The 19,758-nt window shown below is 35.4% G+C and overlaps 2 protein-coding genes across 2 annotated transcripts; both read left to right on the top strand.

The window, feature by feature from the left end:
* Positions 1 to 7,278: 7,278 nt before the first annotated feature.
* LOC116134404 (tropinone reductase homolog) lies at positions 7,279 to 8,683 on the top strand. Its single transcript, XM_031420083.1, has 5 exons — positions 7,279 to 7,387; positions 7,471 to 7,678; positions 7,756 to 7,972; positions 8,091 to 8,203; positions 8,407 to 8,683. The coding sequence occupies exons 1-5, from the start codon at positions 7,311 to 7,313 to the stop codon at positions 8,581 to 8,583; spliced, it is 792 nt and encodes a 263-aa protein (XP_031275943.1). The 5' UTR covers positions 7,279 to 7,310; the 3' UTR covers positions 8,584 to 8,683.
* Positions 8,684 to 11,133: 2,450 nt separating this feature from the next.
* Positions 11,134 to 13,565, top strand: LOC116134403 (tropinone reductase homolog). Its single transcript, XM_031420082.1, has 5 exons — positions 11,134 to 11,264; positions 11,349 to 11,556; positions 12,631 to 12,847; positions 12,966 to 13,078; positions 13,206 to 13,565. The coding sequence occupies exons 1-5, from the start codon at positions 11,188 to 11,190 to the stop codon at positions 13,380 to 13,382; spliced, it is 792 nt and encodes a 263-aa protein (XP_031275942.1). The 5' UTR covers positions 11,134 to 11,187; the 3' UTR covers positions 13,383 to 13,565.
* Positions 13,566 to 19,758: the final 6,193 nt, after the last annotated feature.

Below are 19,758 nucleotides of genomic sequence, written 5' to 3'. Positions count from 1 at the left end.
CATCGACGGTATTGCATCAAATTTGTGCATCGAATAACGTGATAAAATCTTTGAACGAGAATCGAATACAAAGTGTCACAGTTCTTCTTTCCTTTTGCTTAGATTTATGGGCTTGACCCGTAAAACTAACTTAGATAACCCCATTCTATTTTTAAGTTAACTCAATCCTGTTTGGGCCTATCTCAGATTAAGCTAAACATGTATTAGAATTTAGAACTCTTGGACTTCTTAATCAACTGGGCATCGACGATGATGTAGCCGTCACATTAGACTGCATTAATGACACAGCAAGTTCTTGCTTAGTGTGCGAAAGAGCTAAAGAGCCGTTGGAATCAAATAAATAAATAATCATATACAAATACCGAACTAATAAAGAGAAGGAAAACATGTGCGATTTATCCTAATGCATATAATGATAGCAGTTATATGATAAAACTCTCACACTTTTCATTCATGAATTACACAGATATATATACACCAGTAGTTACATAATACAAGAAGAAATGTAAGCTCATAATTACAGGCAAAACATGTGGTCTTGATAAATAGAAGGCACAATTTATGGAGTTGACCCAATCAATGTAATTAGTCATTTAAGCTGTCTATTATGCCCCCGCAAGATAGGCGTCCCATCAAGAACACTTAGCTTGTGACGATGTCGTTGAAGCGAAGCTGCTGGCAGAAGAGGGGTTTAGTGAGTGAGTCTACTAGTTGATCAGCCGAATGAATATGTTGAACACGAAGCAAATTCTTGTTCACATGGTCACGCACAGAATGAAAGTCAATGGCAATGTGTTTCATTCAGGAATGAAACACGGGATTGGCACAAAGATAAGTTGCTCCAACGTTGTCACAATAAATGGTTGGTGGCTGGGAGTGTGAAATATGAAGTTCATGAAGTAAGTTAGAGACCCAAAGCACTTCAGCAGCAGTGGATGCCACAGCTCTGTACTCAGCCTCGGTTGAGGATCGTGCCACTGTTCGTTGCTTTTTAGAGGACTAGCTGATTGGGTTAGCGCCAAGAAACACCACATATGCTGAAGTGGAAGTTCTATCATCTGCATTCCCAGGCCAATTAGCGTCGGAAAAGGCGTGGAGAGCAAAATTCGAGGAATGATGAAGATGAAGCCCATGACAAATAGTATGTTTGAGGTATCGTAAGACTCGTTTGACAGCAGACCAATGTGTATTAGAAGGACGATGCATAAATTGAGACAACTTGTTTACCGCAAAAGAGATGTCGGGTCGAGTAAGAGCAAGATATTGAAGTGCTCCAACAACTTTTCGATATTGTGTTGCGTTTGCAGGAGGAGCGCCATCAGTAATTCGCAAACATTCTAAGGTGGATAATGGACTATGGATCTTTAGCTTCAGTCATATTAGTTTTCTCAAGAATGTCTTTGATGTATTTGTGTTGAGAGAGTAGCAAGCCATGGCTAGTACGAAGCACTTCTACACTAAGAAAATAAGTTAAGGAGCCCAGATCTTTCAAAGAAAATCTGTTGGAGAGAGCATCAATGACCTGCTGTATATTTGCTTTGTTGTTGCCAATGACAATTATATCATCAACGTAGACAAGCAAAAAAGTGGTTAGCTGCCCTTGATGAAAGGATAAATAGAGATGCATCAGAGTGAGAGTTCACAAACCCATAGGCTAGAAGAAAACTTTTTAATTCTTGATACCAGGCCCTTGGTGCTTGCCAAGGCCATAAATGGCTTTTCGTAACTTACAGACATGATGAGGAAATTGATTGTCAACAAAGTCAGGTGGTTGCTGCATATACACATCATCAGAGAGAGAGCCTTGGAGGAAGGCATTATTTATGTCGAGTTGCCGAAGAGACCAATCGAACTGAACTGCAAGTGATAGAATAAGACAGATTGTTGTTGGCTTTACGACATGACTGAACATGGCATGAAAGTCAACACCGGCTTGTTGGTGGAACCCCTTGGCAAAAGTTGAGCTTTATAGCGATCAATAGACCCATCCGACTTTCTTTTTATCCTGAAAATCCATTTACACCCAACTATATTTTGTGTGTTAGAATGGGAAAGTAAATCCCAGGTTTGATTGCGTACAAGAGCATCAAATTCATCACTCATGGCAGAGCACCAATGAGAATATTTCTGAGCTTGGGTGAAAGAAGTGGGTTCAAATGTTTCAAGTTTTGGTTGAGATGTGGCACTGTTATCAAATATTTTTTTTGGCTTATAAATCTGATTTTTTGAGCAAGTAACAATCTGGTTTTGAGGCTTTGGAGAAGGAGGTGTATTAAGTGGAATAGGGGAAGAAGAACTTACCTGTGTAGGTGAGGATGCACTGGGATCACTTGCCAAGGTCGTAGCATGGGAGTCTGAAGAAGAAGTACTTGAGTGTGAAGGGGAAATGGTAGGATTATTATCATGAAGAATATTGTTAGATGTGGAAGAATGGGAATCACGTGGAGTATTAATTGTTTTTGTATTATGTGTGGGGATTGGAATGGAATAATGAGCTGGTGAATTTTGAGAGTGGATAATATCATGGGAAATGGGATTGGGTGCAGTATGTGTTTGAGTGAAAGTAGGAATATGAGTGGGTGGGGTGGATGGGTGTAAAGTAGGCCAATTACGGAAAATATCATTATGAACGCGTGATTCTTGTGATTGAATGGTTTGAAAAGGAAATACATTTTTCACAAAAATGACATGTCGTGATGTGAAAATTTTTGATAGTGATGGATCATAACATATATAGGAATTATGGGAGAGGGAATAGCTAAGGAACACACACGGATTAGATTTGGGTTCTAGTTTGTGGTGTGTGTATGATTTGAGCCAAGGGTAGCATAGACGTCCAAAAATTTTTAATTTGGTGTAATTGGGATGCGTGTGAAACAAACTCTCAAATGGAGATTGATTACCTCAATTTGGGGTGGGCATCCTATTAATTAGGTAAATAGCTATTTGACATGCAACAGACCAAAATTTGAGAGGCATAAAGGCTTGATGGAGGAGAGTCAACGCAATCTCAACTATGTGCCTATGTCGTCATTCTGCAGTACCCATGATTTGTGGAGTGTATGGAGGTGAATATAGGTGTTGAATTCCATGTTTGGAAAGAATAGGATGGAGTCCTTCATATTCTCCACCACCATCAGAATAAACTGTGATGATTGGTGTTTGAAAATATTTTTCTACTAATGACTTAAAATTTTCAAAGATCAATGTGATATCTGATTTTTTTTTTTTTTTTTTTGAGAGGATAGAGCCAAATATATTTTGTAAAGTGATCAATGAATATCACATAATATCGAAATTTGTCAAATGATGTAATGGGAGCAGGTCCCCAAACATCAGTGTAAAAGAGTTCAATTGGTTTAGAACTCGTAACAGATGAAACACTGAACGGAAGTCGATGGCTTTTATTACATAAACAAGAGTTGCAACTTTCCAAAGATGACTTAGATACTGGAGGGGACTGACTTGAGACTACATAATTGAGAATGCGCTGACTAGGGTGACCGAGGCGATGATGCCATTGATTTAAGGATGCTTTATTGGTAGAGGTTGTGACATAGGCTTGATGTGTGGAAGTGAAGAGAGGTTGAGAGATAGATGAGGAAGTTGGCCACTGGTACAAATTTCCCTTACTCCGGCCTTGGATGAGTGGTGCCACCATGTGCAGATCCTTCACCACAAAGAAAGTAGGGAAAAATTCAATAGAGGTGATTATGCTTACAAAATTGTGAGACGGAAAGTAAATTTTTATGAATAGATGGAGCACACAAAACATTGTTAAGCATAAAATTGAAATTTTCAGTAATTAATTTAGAAGAGCCAGTATGAGTTATAGGGATACCGTTACCATCGCCAATTATTATGTCGTCATTACCACCATATTCAGAGTGCACAGATAGATTTTGCAAATCAGATGTGATACGGTGAGAAGCACCAGTATCCATCACCCAATTGTTGTTGAAGTTTGGTGATCCTCGAGCCATGAAGTTAGCTTGTGGTTCCAAGTAAGGAGGAGGTTGTGATCTGCATACCTTTGCCACATGTCCAAATTTATCACAGAGTTGACATTGGATGCGCCTTTGATTGTTGCCATTGATTGAGGGACGCCAATTCTGGTTATGATTGAAATTTCTATTGCCTTGATGAAAAAAGTAATTACCTTGTGTATTCCGATTGACTAGATAATGGTGGCCTTGAAAATGAGTACCATAATTAGATGCTTGCCCTCTCTTGTAATTGGAGTGGTTGTCTTTTGCTTTATTGTTGCTTCCTTTTAGATTAAGTTGAGCTGTGATTGTCGGGCTTTCCTTTTTAGCTTCTTCATCCTTTAGGAAAATCTCATGGTCAGCAAGCTTGTCAAATAATGCTTCAAATGAGATGGATGTGTCCCGTGCTTGGATTGCAGCATTGATTTCTTTGTAGTCAGGTCCCAATCCGCGCATGACCTTGACAATAAGTTCACCATTGTTGAGAGGTGAGCCAACAACGGCAAGTTCATCGGCAACCGATTTGATGGCCCTCATGTACTTAGCGACTGTTTTATTTTCCTTGACGATTTGTGCAAGAGATTGGCGAAGACCATAGATGTGAGTCTGCGAGCTATTTGCACAGGTGGTGCTCAGACTCTCCTAAGCATGTTTAGCAGAAGTGGCTGAAGCTACTGTTGGAGCAATGGTAGCATCAACAGAAGCCATAATAGCATTTCTCAAGAGGCTGTCTTGACGTGTCCAGAGCTTGTACTCAGGATTGAGGATGGCTTTGTCTTTGTCTTGTTGCTGCATCATAGGTGGGCAAGGGTAGGAGCCATCGATGTAGCCCATTAGATCATAGCCATAAAGAAGTGTGGTGATTTGTGCCTTCCATGTGGGGTAATTGTTGCTGCCAGTTAATTTGAGAGGTAATTGGGAGGCTGTATTCAGTGTGATGAGAGTGTTTTGGGATGTGTTTCCACCAGCCATAACAATGGTGGGGTTAACAAGTGAGGTATCACCAGAGTCATTATCAGCCATTTTGAGAAAAAAAAAAAAAAAAAAAAAAAAAAAAAAAAAAAAAAAAAAAAAAAATGGAGGTATAAAACTCATTGGAGTTTTAGGGTAGCTCTAATACCATATAATGATAGCAGTTATATGATAAAACTCTGACACTTTTCATTCATGAATTACACGGATATATATACACCAGTAGTTACATAATACAAGGAGAAATGTAAGCTCATAATTATAGGCAAAACATGTGGTCTTGATAAATACAAGGCACAATTTATAGAGTTGACCCAATCAATGTAATTGGTCATTTAAGCTGTCTATTAATTCACTCAAATCAAGATTACGTCTAACATAATCAATATTATTGAAATATTTTCTCACTTTTTTTATTACAATGAATGTATTTGCTATGATTTGCTAATATCATACTCATACAAGAGAATAATGTTTTTTATATATTAGGTTATAAACAGGGGCGAATCCAACCACTTTGAGGTCTTACCCTCATATTAAAAAAAATATGTATACTAATGTATAGACTCACAAAAAATTGCTATTATTATATATATCTAGGTCTACCTTCAGATTTTTTTTTTTATTTTTTAAATAAGAAATATTATACATATATCTAAACCCATAAAAAACTTGCTCTTAATATATATATCTCAAGCCCATATTATATTAAAAGTTTAAAACTCTCTCCACTCTTCTTCTCCACGGCTCCATCTTGTTTTTTATGATTTTGTCCCTAAAATTATTTACTTTCTCCTTCTCTTTCTCATGCTATTCGCTCTTAAAACTTTTGAAGACTAAAATTATTGAAGTTTTCACTACTCAATATCTCACAATTAACTCCATTTTTTGTTTTATCAATTTTAGGTATGTGTACTGTTCATTTCAATTTAGTTTATTTTATGGTTGAATAATGCTTGTTTTTAATTTGGAGGTTTTTTATTCTAATTTGAGGGAAAAAGAAATGGATTTTTTTGTATTTTGTGTCTAAAAATGTTTATATTTTCCCAAATTAAAACCTTAACTATATTTTAAAGGATGTTATTCTTCACCTTTCACTCACCACTTTCCTACATTTAAAACGTCACCATTCAATTGCTCAAAATCATTAAAGAAATTTGAGTTACTATCTATGTTTGTACCAATAAAATTTCCTTTTTGTTTATTAATTCATATTAAAAGTTAACACAACGTTAACTCGATTTAAATTTTGGTTGATTGTAGTTTAGGTTAAGTCTGATAAAAGTTATGAAAATTTATATTATAATTTTTTGAAGCCAAAAATAAAAAATTAAAATTGAAAGAAGGTTTTGCTTAAGGTTTACTCAACACATTTACTCCAAATTTTGCTTCTCATAAATTTATTCAAGTATGAAAGTATTGTGTTATTGCATTTTTTTTTTTTTAAGTTTTCGATATTATATTATTTTCTTTGCGTAAGGTTTGGTGATTTTTTAAAGTTTTTACTAATTATTTGGTAAAAATGACGGAGTCACGAAGACCTCCTGACCAAAAATCCTGAATCTGTCTGGTTATGAAGAGAAACCTAATATAATTAGATCTTTATTTCTAAGGCCAACCTTATTAGAAGTTCTAATCCTAGAAGAATCCGAGCTGAGATCTCGTGGTGCTACTCCTATTGTTAAAGTGGTCGCTAACTCCAACTCCAACAATGTGGACTAGCTAATTGGTTAAAGCTGGCATTAAACCACCAATTTTATTTAAGTAATCAGCTCGATGTTGCTACAGCCATCGACGGTATTGCATCAAATTTGTGCATCGAATAACGTGATAAAATCATGATTTTTGATTAATTTTAACTTAATATTAATCAACGGTCAGGAATTTACTACGTCATTCGGTGTACAAATTCGGTGCACTACCATCGGTGACTCTATTATTTTCCTTTAATAAATTTCTCAATCTTTCTAAAGTTCCATCATCTCTTACGCGGGCATCTCAAATTTTTTCTTGGAGAGCAAGTGAGACAGTTCTAGAGAATCCAAAAGATAGGCTATGACTTTTAACGTTTTCTTCTGTAATATAAATTTCCTAAGAAGACTTTCTCTGTGATTATATTTTCATAATGAAGTTTTCTGTATCTATACTTCTTTAAGATGATTTCTTCTGTACTTTAAATGTTTTTAAGATGACTTTAACGATTTTATTTATTGAGTTCAAAGGCACGTGTAACATTTTCTTTGACAAATTCCTGTTGTACAAGTTCAGTCTCCTACATATAAATACTAGCAATTGTTATTTACTTGGAGGCAGATTTGAAAGAACATTTTCAGTTAAAATTGAGAAAAAAACATGTCAGACTTCAGAAACCAAAGATGGTCTCTCAAGGGTATGACTGCCCTTGTCACTGGCGGAACCAAAGGCATAGGGTGAGAGCTCTCTTCAATGGATTTCTGATTATTTAAATTCTATTTTTATTGTTTCAAATGATTTTGAATATTTTATGCACCAGCTATGCTATAGTGGAAGAACTTGCAGAATTTGGCGCTACAGTACATACATGTTCACGTAACCAGACAGAGCTCAATGACAGAATTAAAGAATGGGAGAACAAGGGCTTTAAAGTAAGCGGCTCCGTATGTGACCTCCAAGTTAGAGCTGACCGGGAGAAGCTGATGGAAACCGTCTCTTTAATGTTTGACGGCAAGCTCAACGTCCTTGTAAGTTTAGCATGCTGCTTTTAGGGTCTTTTGCTTTTCCAAATTTAAGGTTTTCTCATACCACATAATTTTCTTAGGTCAACAATGTTGGAACCGCTATTATCAAGGAAAGCACGGAATTCACTGCAGAGGATTTTTCGGCTCTAACTACTACCAATTTAGAGTCTGCTTATCATCTATCTCAACTTGCTCATCCGCTATTAAAAGCATCTGGAAATGGAAGCATTGTATTTATATCCTCTGCAGCTGGTGTAATAGCTCTACCTCTATGTTCTGTCTATGCCGCAACTAAAGGTAAAGTTCAATCTTTCTAAATTTTCTCTTTATATGAGAAATTAAACAACAATACTGGAAACTGGTTCCATGCAAGTTATATATCTAACCAATTTAATCAACAATTTTTCCACTTCAGGAGCAATAAATCAAGTGACGAAGAACTTGGCATGTGAATGGGCAAAGGACGATATTCGTGTCAACGCTGTTGCACCAGGGATTACCAGAACCCCACTCAAACGTGCTATAACAGTATAAATCCATGCCTTTTCACTCTTTTAAGTTAAACTAGAATTAATTTGAAAAGAGTATTTCAAAAGGACTGAAAATCCAAAATACCCGCTTATGTTTTTCAGAGCTGCCTCACTGTTATCATCATAGCACTTGATTAATGTACTGTCTTTAGAAGAAATGGTGCTTACATTACATTAATATGTTTATTTTTCTCGATTCAGGAAGATTTAAAAAACAATGAAATAATGAATCATTTGATATCCCGCATTCCAATCCCCCGGGCTGGAGAGCCTAATGAGATTTCATCAGTGGTAGCATTCTTATGCCTCCCAGCGGCCTCATATATCACCGGGCAGGTTTATTGCGTTGATGGAGGACTCACTGTCAGCGGGTTTTAAACCAAACAGCCAGTCGAGGGTTTTACTATGGCAGATGCTTCTTAATAATCTCCCTTCTGTACTGCTGGTTTTTTTTTTTTTTTTCCCTGTGACTGAGGTGTCTGCGTGAGTGAACGGTTGTACTTTGCATATAAATTCTTGTCACATAACAGAATTTAGCAATGTCTGCTACTTTGAGAGACCATTAGCTAATGAATTTTAACCTTTCAAAATTTTCAGATTCTCTGGTTTGGGCTTCATACTTATTGATTCATATTTTATCAACTGGACCTTCTAAGAAGATGTGGGCCTACTTAAAAATGTTGGTGGTATTGCTAAAGACTAAAGAGTAATGCTATATAGACCCAACATTCTTCTTTAAATAAGCTCTTTGAATGAGAATAAACAATGGAAGGTATGACTACATCATAATAAAAAAATTACTCACATAGTAACCACAATAATATTATTTTTATTTAATAATTATGGTCAATTATCAAAAAAACCTATTATGATAGTTTTTAATAAAGGAATAATTTTATGAATACAATGTTCAGATTTCTACTCATGTCATTATTTAGATTATAGGATGTAAGATAATTGTGTACTTTAATTAATGTGATAGCAACACAAAGAATCATATTCACTCTGATCTCAACTTATATTATTGATTTCATTAATATTTAAGGAGCATGGACTACTTTCATAATTAAATGTAGACATTGGTTAATGGATAAATGAAGGGGAGTGGTTGACCATATTAGAAATGATTAAGGTTTTGATTTGTTATTTAAAAAATAACATAAATATTTTTGTCTCATGTTATATGTTTAGTGTACAGCTCTTAGATAATTCTAGTGGTAGGACGAGCGTTAGAATATGTGATTAAGACATACGGTCTTAGGTTTAAATCCCCTTAACTCCTAAGATTTAAGTAGGTGATCATTGGGGCACGATGACACCACAATAGTACCATATTGTGATCACCAAAAACTTAATAACTGTATTACTAATTTACTATAATTCTAGAGGATTTTTTTTTTTTTAATTATAATTAATGGGTTACTATCAGGGACCAGCCCCTTTGAGGGTCAAATTTAAAATAAAATAAAAATAATTACATAAATAAAAACCAATTTTTTGTATGTAAAAGTATTCCATTTGGGATTTTACATGTGTTTATTAATTTAAACTTTCTGTCCTCTCTCCCTTTCCCCTAATTTAATCCGTATAATATATCACACAAATCATTATTAACTGTTATTTTTAATTATATGATTTGACCTCATTGTCATTTAATACGTACTTACCTTTCCGTCTTTCATCCCTCTACCTAATTAATTATTTAACAAATGTCAGTTCCCTCTACTAATAAAATGTAACTTACACCATTTTTTAATAGAATTAAAAATTAAAAATTTATATAATTATAAACTAATAATCTACTTACTAATTATCATTATCTTTCCCTAATTTTAATAAATTTTGAATAACTATGTTATACTCTTTTCACAAATCTATCATCTAATTAATGGCAATGATGTGATATAATTAAAATAATAATAATCAGATGATAATTCAATTTGAATCATTAATTTAACTTTGATCATGACAGTCTAGTTCGAAGAGGAAGCAAAATTGTTTAGTATTTAATTTTTTAAAGAACTTAATCATATAAAACATTACTTGCGCGCGCGCATACACACACACAGAGATATATATATATATATAACTCAACTCATTTTTCTATTTGGCTTGCTTCTTCCCTTCTAATTTCATCACAAATTTTCATAAGACATCAATAACATCAATTGGTAAGAGAAGAATTTGAATTGAAAGTAAATTAGGTCAAGATTTAGGGTTTAGGGTTTTTGCTCTCTTTACATCGAAAAAGTTTTTCTACGTAAATTTATTTTGTATTTTCTTATGAATTGAATATTATTTTTAATATATATATTTGTTTAAAATTTTGCTTCTCATATATTTATGTGAGTAAGAAATTATTATGTTATTATATTTTTCCTTTTTAGCTACTTGATATTGTATTGCTCAAGGTGAGATAGGTTTTTAAAAGTTTTGGTTAAATGATTGACAAATAATGACGGAACCTCATAGGCCGGGACAAAATTCATGGTCCCCCACTAGTTACTATCACTTTATAATTTGTCTATGGTAGGGCCAGCCCATTTTTAACGTTTATGATTGATTGATTTCTTCTGTATTGTATTTTAATGTTTTTATATAATATATTTAAATTTTTAGTGCTGCTTGAAAACTAAAGCTTTTTATTTATATTATGTTAGTGCTGCGTGACGACAGAACGCTAAAGCTTTTTGACAAACGAAAATGATAGAATCACCGAAGGTTGTGCACCAAATTTATGCACCGAATGACATGGTAAAATCCTGACCGTTGATTTATTATCAGTTAATATTAATAAACGATCAGGATTTTACCACGTCATTCGGTGTACAGATTCGGTGCTCAACCTTCGATTGCTATAGTATTACTCTTTTGACAAATCGTTACTATGCATGCTTCAGCCTCCTACATTTAAATATAGGCATTCTTAATTACTTAAATTTGAGAAGAAATTTGCAGTCGACATTTGAAAGAAAAAAATAAATGTCGGAAGTAAGAAAGCAAAGATGGTCTCTTGAGGGCATGATCGCCCTTGTCACTGGTGGAACCAAAGGCATCGGGTTAGTGTTGTCTTTGTTAGTAATCCTGAATGTTTACATTCTATTTTAATTAATGATTTTTGCTACTTGGTTGATGCGTATCAGATATGCTATAGTTGAAGAACTAGCAGAATTTGGAGCAATAGTACACACATGTTCACGTAACCAAACAGAGCTCGATGAAAGAATTCAAGAATGGAAGAACAAGGGCCTAAAAGTAAGCGGCTCCGTATGTGACCTGAAAATTAGAGCTGAGCGGGAGAAGCTGATGGAAACTGTCTCTTTGATGTTTGATGGCAAGCTCAACATCCTTGTAAGTTTTAGCAACCAAAACCCGTAATAAGTAGTCTTGTACAATACGTGGCTATTAGTAAAGAAAATCATCAATTTAAAGGGTATATTTGGTGGAATATTAAGACTCTGTTTGTTACACTTCTTGGAAATATTATTTTGGTTTTTTCCAATAAAGTTAAACAGTAAAATTGGTTTATTATTAAAATATTATTCTATATTATTCAATTTCTTTTAAACTCTCCTAAATTTGTTAATTTAACTAAACACTCCCAATTTTTTTTTTATAAATTGAAAAAACACCCCAACAACCCATATTTACCAGATTCCGGCCACTAGATCTGGCCGGAAAAGGCTAGATCGACGCACTATCGGCCAGATTCAGCCTGTAGTGCGCTATTATACTAGATTCCGGCCACCACTGTCGAAAATTGACCGAAATCTGGTATAATGGTGCACTACCTGCTGAATCTGGCCGATAGTGCACCGATCTAGTTTTTTCTGGCCAAAGATCTGGCCGTAGCTAGTCGTCAACGACGACCGTATCTTTGGCCGTCGTTGACAACCAAATGCGGCCAGATCTAGCCATTAATGGCTAGATCTAGTCGTAGATTTGGCATTTTCCTGCCAGATCCACCGTGGATCTGGTCGAAAAAGGCCATATCGACACACGACTGGTAAGATCCAACCGGTCATGCACAGATACGGCGACTTCGGCCACCCTCTGGCAGTGGTGGCCGGCTGTCCGTATTTAATGGGTGGGTTGGGGATGTTTTTGTTAACTTTTAATATTTTATTATAGGAGTGTTTAGTAAATATACAAATATAGAGGGTATTTTTGTTAATTTCAAAATCTTACATCGTAATACCTACCCAATTTAACTTTTTTCAAAATATTATTCTAAAAAGTATCAGAATAATCAATCAAACGGACCCTAAATTCTCCCATACTATGAGAAGTTCAGTAAAAGTACTTTTCATCATGAATAATAAAATTTATTGAATAAAGAATTCTTATAAATGAAATGATCTCGTAGCAGGACTATCTAGATGCCAATTACCATATCATTTTCTGATAAAAAGAACACTTTGTTAGGTGAACAATGCTGGAATGGGTATGTTTAAGGAAGCCAAAGAATGTACTGCGGAGGATTTCTCGACTTTAATGACAACCAATTTCGAGTCTGCTTTCCATCTGTCTCAACTGGCGTACCCACTCCTAAAAGCATCTAAATATGGAAGCATTGTATTTAATTCCTCAGTCGCAGGCGTAATTAGTGTACCTCTATGCTCCATCTATAGTTCAACTAAAGGTTGGTACAGTTCTTTTTCTTCTTATTTCTTATTTCTGTTGGAAAACAGCAATACTGATAACTAGTTCCAAGCAAGTAACAATTCTACTCAAGAACTCTTTTTTTTTTTTCACTTCAGGAGCAATGAATCAATTGACAAAGAACCTGGCATGCGAGTGGGCAAAGGACAATATTCGTGTGAATTCGGTTGCTCCAGCGGTTATTAGAACCTCACTCGTCGATGCCATAGAAGTATAAATTTATACCCTTCTTCGTACTTTTCATTGTGTCAGAAATAGGCAGTGCCCCTTTGTTGCCATTTTAGTTTACAACTATAATATTGGTGCTTATTTTAATAGTTATATTCGTCTTTAACCAGGAAGATGCCAAAGCCAAGGAAATTATAACACGAATGATATCTCGTACCCCAATCTCCCGTGCCGGAGAGCCTAAAGAGGTTTCAGCGGTGGTTGCATTCCTGTGTTTACCAGCGGCTTCATATATCACCGGTCAAGTTTATTGCGTTGATGGAGGATACACTGTGACTGGGTTTTAAACCAAACAGTCAGTCGAGGGTTTTACTGTGGCAGATGCTGTCCTAATAATCTCCCTGTTAACAGAGAGAATATTTCTCTACTGCTGTTGTCTTTCAGTTCTTGAAATTGTCGTTCTTTTTCCAAAGTTTGAATCAAAAATAAATTTCCGAAATAAAGAATCCTTGTCTTTAATTTTAAACCAATTCCGAAATAAAGAATCCTTGTCTTTAATTTTAAACCAACACCATATACTGGTCCTGATTTTCCTTTTTCCCTCTTACAATGATTGCCCTCTCCTGCATCATCATCATGATAGGTAGTGTTCCTTGCTGAAATTGGACGATTAAAATTCCAATATGACGAAAGAATGGATGATGGTTCTCTAGGATATTATGAACGCATGCATAAACAAGTAGTACAATACTACATAAACAAAAAGTACAATATTACACTTACAATTTAATCTCACAATTTTGACGTGGCAGCTCGTAATAAGTCATGTCCATCTTTAAGCTGTTACATCGTTAATGGCCGTTGATGGCCATAATCTAGTCGTCTGGTCGTTATCGACGGCCAGAAGCTGTTGATAAGGCCAGAAACAGCCAGAACTATTTTGGCCGTTTCTGGCCATATCTATGGCCATATCAGCGCATGACGGTCATTTTCGATGACTTTAGGAGGCGACAACCTTCTATGGTTGGCCAGCTACTACTTGTGGTGGGTGGTGGGTGGTGGGTGGTGGTGATCTTGGGTGGCCTACAATTTGTTTTAAATATAAGGGCATTATTGTCTAAAAATTTAATTAAATAGGGGTGAAATTGTAATAGCAGATTAATGTAAATTAATTTCAAAATAAAGGCATTATTGTCCAAAATTTTTATTAATAAGGGGCTATTTGGATCGGGGTATATAAGATAATGGGATTAATCTTCGTTTATTTTGCAAGATTCCGATGTTTGGTTTGCGAGTAATAAAATATTACGGTAATCTTTTATTGCAAATAGTGTTTACTGATGGTAATGTGGGGGATAATTTTATTACCTTGTTAGGGGGTGTTAGTAAAACATTAATAGGATAATCTGATTTTTCTACCCATTATGCCCTTAATTAAAAACCATTTCAGACACAATTGCCCTCAAATGTCTATCAAATAACAATTAGCCTAGCCCCCCTATATTTAAGAAATTAGCTAAAACACCAGCCATCCAAGACCACCGTCGGCCGTTGGGGTCAGTCGCCATAATGGTACAGGACTAGTGGGATTTGGACGATCGTGCCCCGGTAAAGCCTTTTCCGACCACAAATCCAGAAACGGCTAGATCTGACATTCTTATGGCCATTTCACGACCAAAGATGTGGCTGTAAAATGGCACGACCAAAGATCTAGCCTTTTCATGACCACATCTTTGGCCGTGAAATGACCATAGATCTTGCCATTTTTCGATTATGGATCTGTGATCCATAGTCATTTTTGGCTTTGTCGATGCACGACCAGTCATATACGATCAGTCGTGTGCCATTTTGTCGACTACCAATAGCGGCTGGCGGTGGTAGATGGCTGTCGGTAGTGGCTTGTGGTAAGTGGGGGTGATTTTGCTATAAATTAAAGTTTTATATGGCTGGGGCGTTTTAGCAAAATTTCAAATGTTGGGGGTTAAAAGAAATGATTCAAAAAATAATAATAAAAAATATTATTATATTAATATTTAAAAAGAAAGGCAATTTAGTAATCTATATAACATACCAACCCATTTATCCTCTCAGCCAAACATATTATTCACCAATTTATTTGAACCAACCAAACATATTTTCTAAACATTCCTAATAATCTTCAAAGTGATTTTTCTTTCTGTTAATATAATATACCCCTATAATAAAACATTATATGATCCAATCGCCCCCTAAGGGATAAAATTGTAACAAAAATAAGATTACCAAGTAATCTTAAAATACATAAGAAAATTGAGATAATCATATTACCTTCTATATTACCAACAATAACTATTATTGGTTTTAGAAGATTATCGGAATCTTATATTACTTGACAACCAAATGTTATAATCAAGTAATAAAAGACGACATTACCTCAGTAATTGGGGATTACCCTCAACCAAACACGCACTTAAGGGAAATCGTTAGTCCCTATCAATTTGATTAGTAACCTCCATCTTTAATTTTAATGAGGTTAAAAGGGTAATTTTTTTATTATATTTAAGTAACAAGTAATTGTCGAACTGGTCGTCACAGTCACAAAACTAAACCTAAATACCATAGTTAGCAGTAAGCAGGGTCGAATCCACAGGGAGCAAGACTAACAACCTAATGTATTTTGAGTAGCGGAAATGAAATTGGCAAATTGATTAATGAAACTAAACAAACTAAATGCAAATAATAAAAGAGTAAAATTAAAACTAATAAAGACATTACAATAAAAACGTTGTCGTTACGGTTTCGATTCGACACGAGACCAACTCACACAATTCTCCTCCACCCTCTACGATCCCCTAAACCTACAAGGCAAGGTAAATCAATGAAATGGTTTGCCGGCACTCTAGGTATAATCTATCCTGTCTTACTCAATCACTCAAGTTCGTTTGGTTAAAGACTATCATTAAATGCCGATAAACGCTACAAGACAATACCACTAGTTGGTACGTGATTAACAAATACAATTTGTCAACACGTATCTTCCAATCAACCAACTTCACAATAAATGCAACAACAGTAGAAATGAAATTAAATCCGAACAAAACTTAATTACAATTGATATGAAGTAATGAAAAGCAATATTCATCATTCAATTATTTCAAACCAATGTTTATCATTCAGCAAGTTCTATGTGTTTATCATTCAGCAAGTTCTATGAAAACATTAAATCACAACAGACAACAATATTCATCACAAATTATGCTCAAATCATATTAAAGTATCAAAATCAAACATGAAACGAAAGCAAATATAATTCGAAACACAATACTACCAAATGTCCTACAATCGGGCTCATCCAACTAGTCGAGAGCTGCTGAGTAGAGCCGTGGATAAAGGTGGAACAAATGGACCGGGTTCGGTGGGTCAACCCTAACCCGGCCCGCATTAGAGAGGGTTCAACCCGGACCGTCTTATAGGCTGGCGAGCCGGGTTGAACCCAACCCGCATGCAACCCCCGAACGGGTCGGGTTGCTATATGGCAACCCGCCAACCCGACGAGTTGCTATTTTGTTTGCATTAGCCAACACGGCGGGTTGGCAATTGACCCAAAAAACAAAAAAAAAAAAAAAAAGTAATTATTTTTTTTCAAGTTTCCCCTATTTTTTTAATTCTTTTAATTAAACTATTATGATTGAACTCTTACAAACAAATAATTTTACATATTAATATTAAACTATACTTCTAAATCATAAATATTAAAATATATAAAACTTCGTAATATTTGACATATTGTTATTATTATTTTTAATGGTACGTAAAATATAAAAAAAAATAAATACAAAAGTGTTATGCTCAAATTTCCATGTCTTGTATAAAACATAATTCATTCTTCTGCTAAAATTTTATCAATTGAATGAATAAATCTAATTTTTCTTATACTACAATTTTATTGTATTAAAATTGTATTAATATTTGAAATGTTAACAAAAAAAAAAATTAATTTAATTGAATTATATTTGAAAAGTTAACTAAAAACAATTACATTTATTCATTTATAAATTATTAATTATTTATTTGAAAAGTTAAATAAATAAAACAAAATAAAATAAAAAATAAAAAAATAGGGCTAACCTGGCCCGGCCCGTAGCCTAACCCGGCGGGTTAGGGTTGGCGGCTGGGTTGGGCCAGCCATTTTCCCAAAAATGGCGGGCCTAACCCGGCCCGCCTTTGTTAGTGGGCAGGTTAGGACCAACCTGCCGTGGGCCGGGTCGGGTCGGGCCGGGCGGGTTACTTTTCCACCTCTAGTTGTGGAGTCAATCACGATCTCGCCTACGCCGTAACAGACAACCGGGAAATTAGCCGCTCATGGTGTTGATGGTGGAGGCTGAAACGGTGGAAACGAAGCTGATCATGGCGAAGAGGAGGTAACCGATAGCGATATAATACGAAGAACGGGCGAAAACGACCAACGGACAGTTCAAAATATGAACAGTCGCACTCGTCGAAAAACGTTAATTTTCCAGCGGGTCTTCCGAAAAATGGTGGCGGAAATGGGATCCAAAGGTGCCGATGGAAAACCCTGATGATGGGGAGTTCAGATCAGGTCCTGGGGAGGTGAAGGGTCGCTGGAAATGAGCAAGATCTCGGCTGGAAGATGAAGAGGCACGACGGCTAGATGACAGATTTCGACGGTTTTCGCGACAGCTGAAGCTTGGAATGGGTAGATTCGACCATGAGGAAGGAAGATCAAGTCCTGGGGAGCTGAAAAGTTACCGGAAAAATGGCAAAATCTAGCCTAGAATGCAAAATGTTGTGACGGCGGAATGTGAAGAGTCGCGGCGTTTCGCGTGATTTGCGGTGGTTTTGGTTGGTGCTTATGGAAGGTGAAAGGTCGCCGGAGATCACTGGAAATGGGAGAGAAAGAGTCGCTGGAAAATACTGTGGATGGGTGTCGGCGCTGTGGCTTTTTGACGCTTCATCTTCTTTTATACACAAAGTAAAAAATATCACTTTGGTCCCTGCATGATTGAAAAGTGACAAAATAGCCCTTATAAATATTACAATTTACCCCCTAAAAAGCATAAATGAGACAAAATCACCCCTAATCCATAAACCACAACCTAATATCAACTCATATCCTTTCCAAAATCATTCCAAACACGTTAAATTCATAAGAAAAATATTAGAAAACGATTTTCGTGAATAAATTCATAAATTCTTTAATTGTCTCAATATACTTCAATTTAATCACACATAAGGTATTTTTATCACCAAAATAAAGTCACTTTCATGACTCTAACAGTAATTTTATATTTTAAATTCATCTTATATTATTTAATTCTTACAAAAAATGAAGAATCCTTACAAACCAAAAAATCCATTAATTTAATAGTTAAATAAAGATAATATAATATAAATCAGATGTAACATAAGGAAGATTTATTTTAATTATGTTTTTCTATTTTAAATAAATAGGTTTGTGTTAAATATATTTATTATTGATGAAAGAAAATAACTTATTTTTAATTCATTAAAAGATTGATTATTCGTAACAAAATTTCTCTAATTATTCATGAAAAGAGGATTAAAAAAAATGAGTGTATCAATAACTCAAAAGATTTTTTTAAATTTTTTTTCTAAAGAAGTGATTTGTAGCGTTGAATGAAGCCATAAAAACGGTGTCGCATGGAACTAAGTAAACGTTGCATTTTGGGTCTGCTGCTTAAGTGTCTTGAGCGTTGATTTACGTTTGATCCACAATTGCCACTCTCCAATCTGGTCAACGGCATATAGCAGCCCAATCGCCATTTTTCAATAGATCAGTCTTCTTCTCTTTTCAGGTGAATGTTATTCTCTATTAGGGTTTTCATTTTCAGTCCAAAAATCATTGTAACTTCTTTGAGTGAGTGATTAGTGTTTTTAATCTCTGTAAGGGTTGTTGTTCTCTCAAAGATTAGAGATTCCAAGGAGAGTTTCTCTAGATTAGGAGTTATAGAGTGAGATTTGGTTGTGATGATTGTGAGATTGGTTGATTGATAGCGCAATGAATCCCAAATATTTTGGAGCTCAATATGGACATAGACATCCAATTTTGGATAGGTGAACCACATAAATCTGTGTTTGTTCTTGATTGTGCTGTGTGGGTGATTGGATGTTAGATAGATAATCAAGCTTGAATCATAACAGTAGACAACATAAAAATGAAAATGATGTTATATAAGCTTATTGTTGACCATGATTTTGGACGCCAACGACTCGCACGTGGGAAACGCTGAGCTGACTCAGGAGACACACGTGATGGATCCTGAGATTGAATATGGAGCTGAGATATTATTTGCAGAAAAAAAGTAAAAAGATTGGCAAGAGGGGTTTTTATAGTGGTTCGGATGCTCAAGAAGCGACTCCTACATCCACTGTTATTTTATTGATCTCTCACTATTTCTATGAATTTGCCCGTAAGGCATACAAAGATAAGAATACAGTGTTTTACAAGAGAAAGAATTGAAGCTAAATCTCATCCCAGCCACCGCCTCCCTTCTTCGGGAAGAGAAAATCCATTTATTCACATTTGCACTCAATGCAATGAGAGCTTTGCAAACTGCCTTGACACATGGAAGGCTCTCGTCCATTCATCTCTTTGAAATGAGATAAAGTTGGTGAGAATATCTTTGGAGTATGGCTTGGCAGCTGGTACAGAGAGACATTAATTGTGCTGACATAGGCTTGACTTTTTAGGCATAACAGAAG

This window comes from Pistacia vera, unplaced genomic scaffold (assembly GCF_008641045.1).
Source record: "Pistacia vera cultivar Batoury unplaced genomic scaffold, PisVer_v2 Contig287, whole genome shotgun sequence".
Taxonomy (NCBI): domain Eukaryota; kingdom Viridiplantae; phylum Streptophyta; class Magnoliopsida; order Sapindales; family Anacardiaceae; genus Pistacia; species Pistacia vera.
Note: the sequence above shows the minus strand (reverse complement) of the source record. Positions and strands in the feature narration are given on the sequence as shown.

Excerpts from the sequence above, each read along its gene's own strand:
- LOC116134403 (XM_031420082.1), top strand. The coding sequence starts at position 11,188 with ATGTCGGAAGTAAGAAAGCAAAGATGGTCTCTTGAGGGCATGATCGCC. Across the intron at positions 11,265-11,348 it reads GGTGGAACCAAAGGCATCGG|ATATGCTATAGTTGAAGAAC; the intron begins GTTAGTGTTGTC and ends GATGCGTATCAG. Across the intron at positions 12,848-12,965 it reads CATCTATAGTTCAACTAAAG|GAGCAATGAATCAATTGACA; the intron begins GTTGGTACAGTT and ends TTTTCACTTCAG.
- LOC116134404 (XM_031420083.1), top strand. The coding sequence starts at position 7,311 with ATGTCAGACTTCAGAAACCAAAGATGGTCTCTCAAGGGTATGACTGCC. Across the intron at positions 7,679-7,755 it reads ACGGCAAGCTCAACGTCCTT|GTCAACAATGTTGGAACCGC; the intron begins GTAAGTTTAGCA and ends TAATTTTCTTAG. Across the intron at positions 7,973-8,090 it reads TGTCTATGCCGCAACTAAAG|GAGCAATAAATCAAGTGACG; the intron begins GTAAAGTTCAAT and ends TTTCCACTTCAG.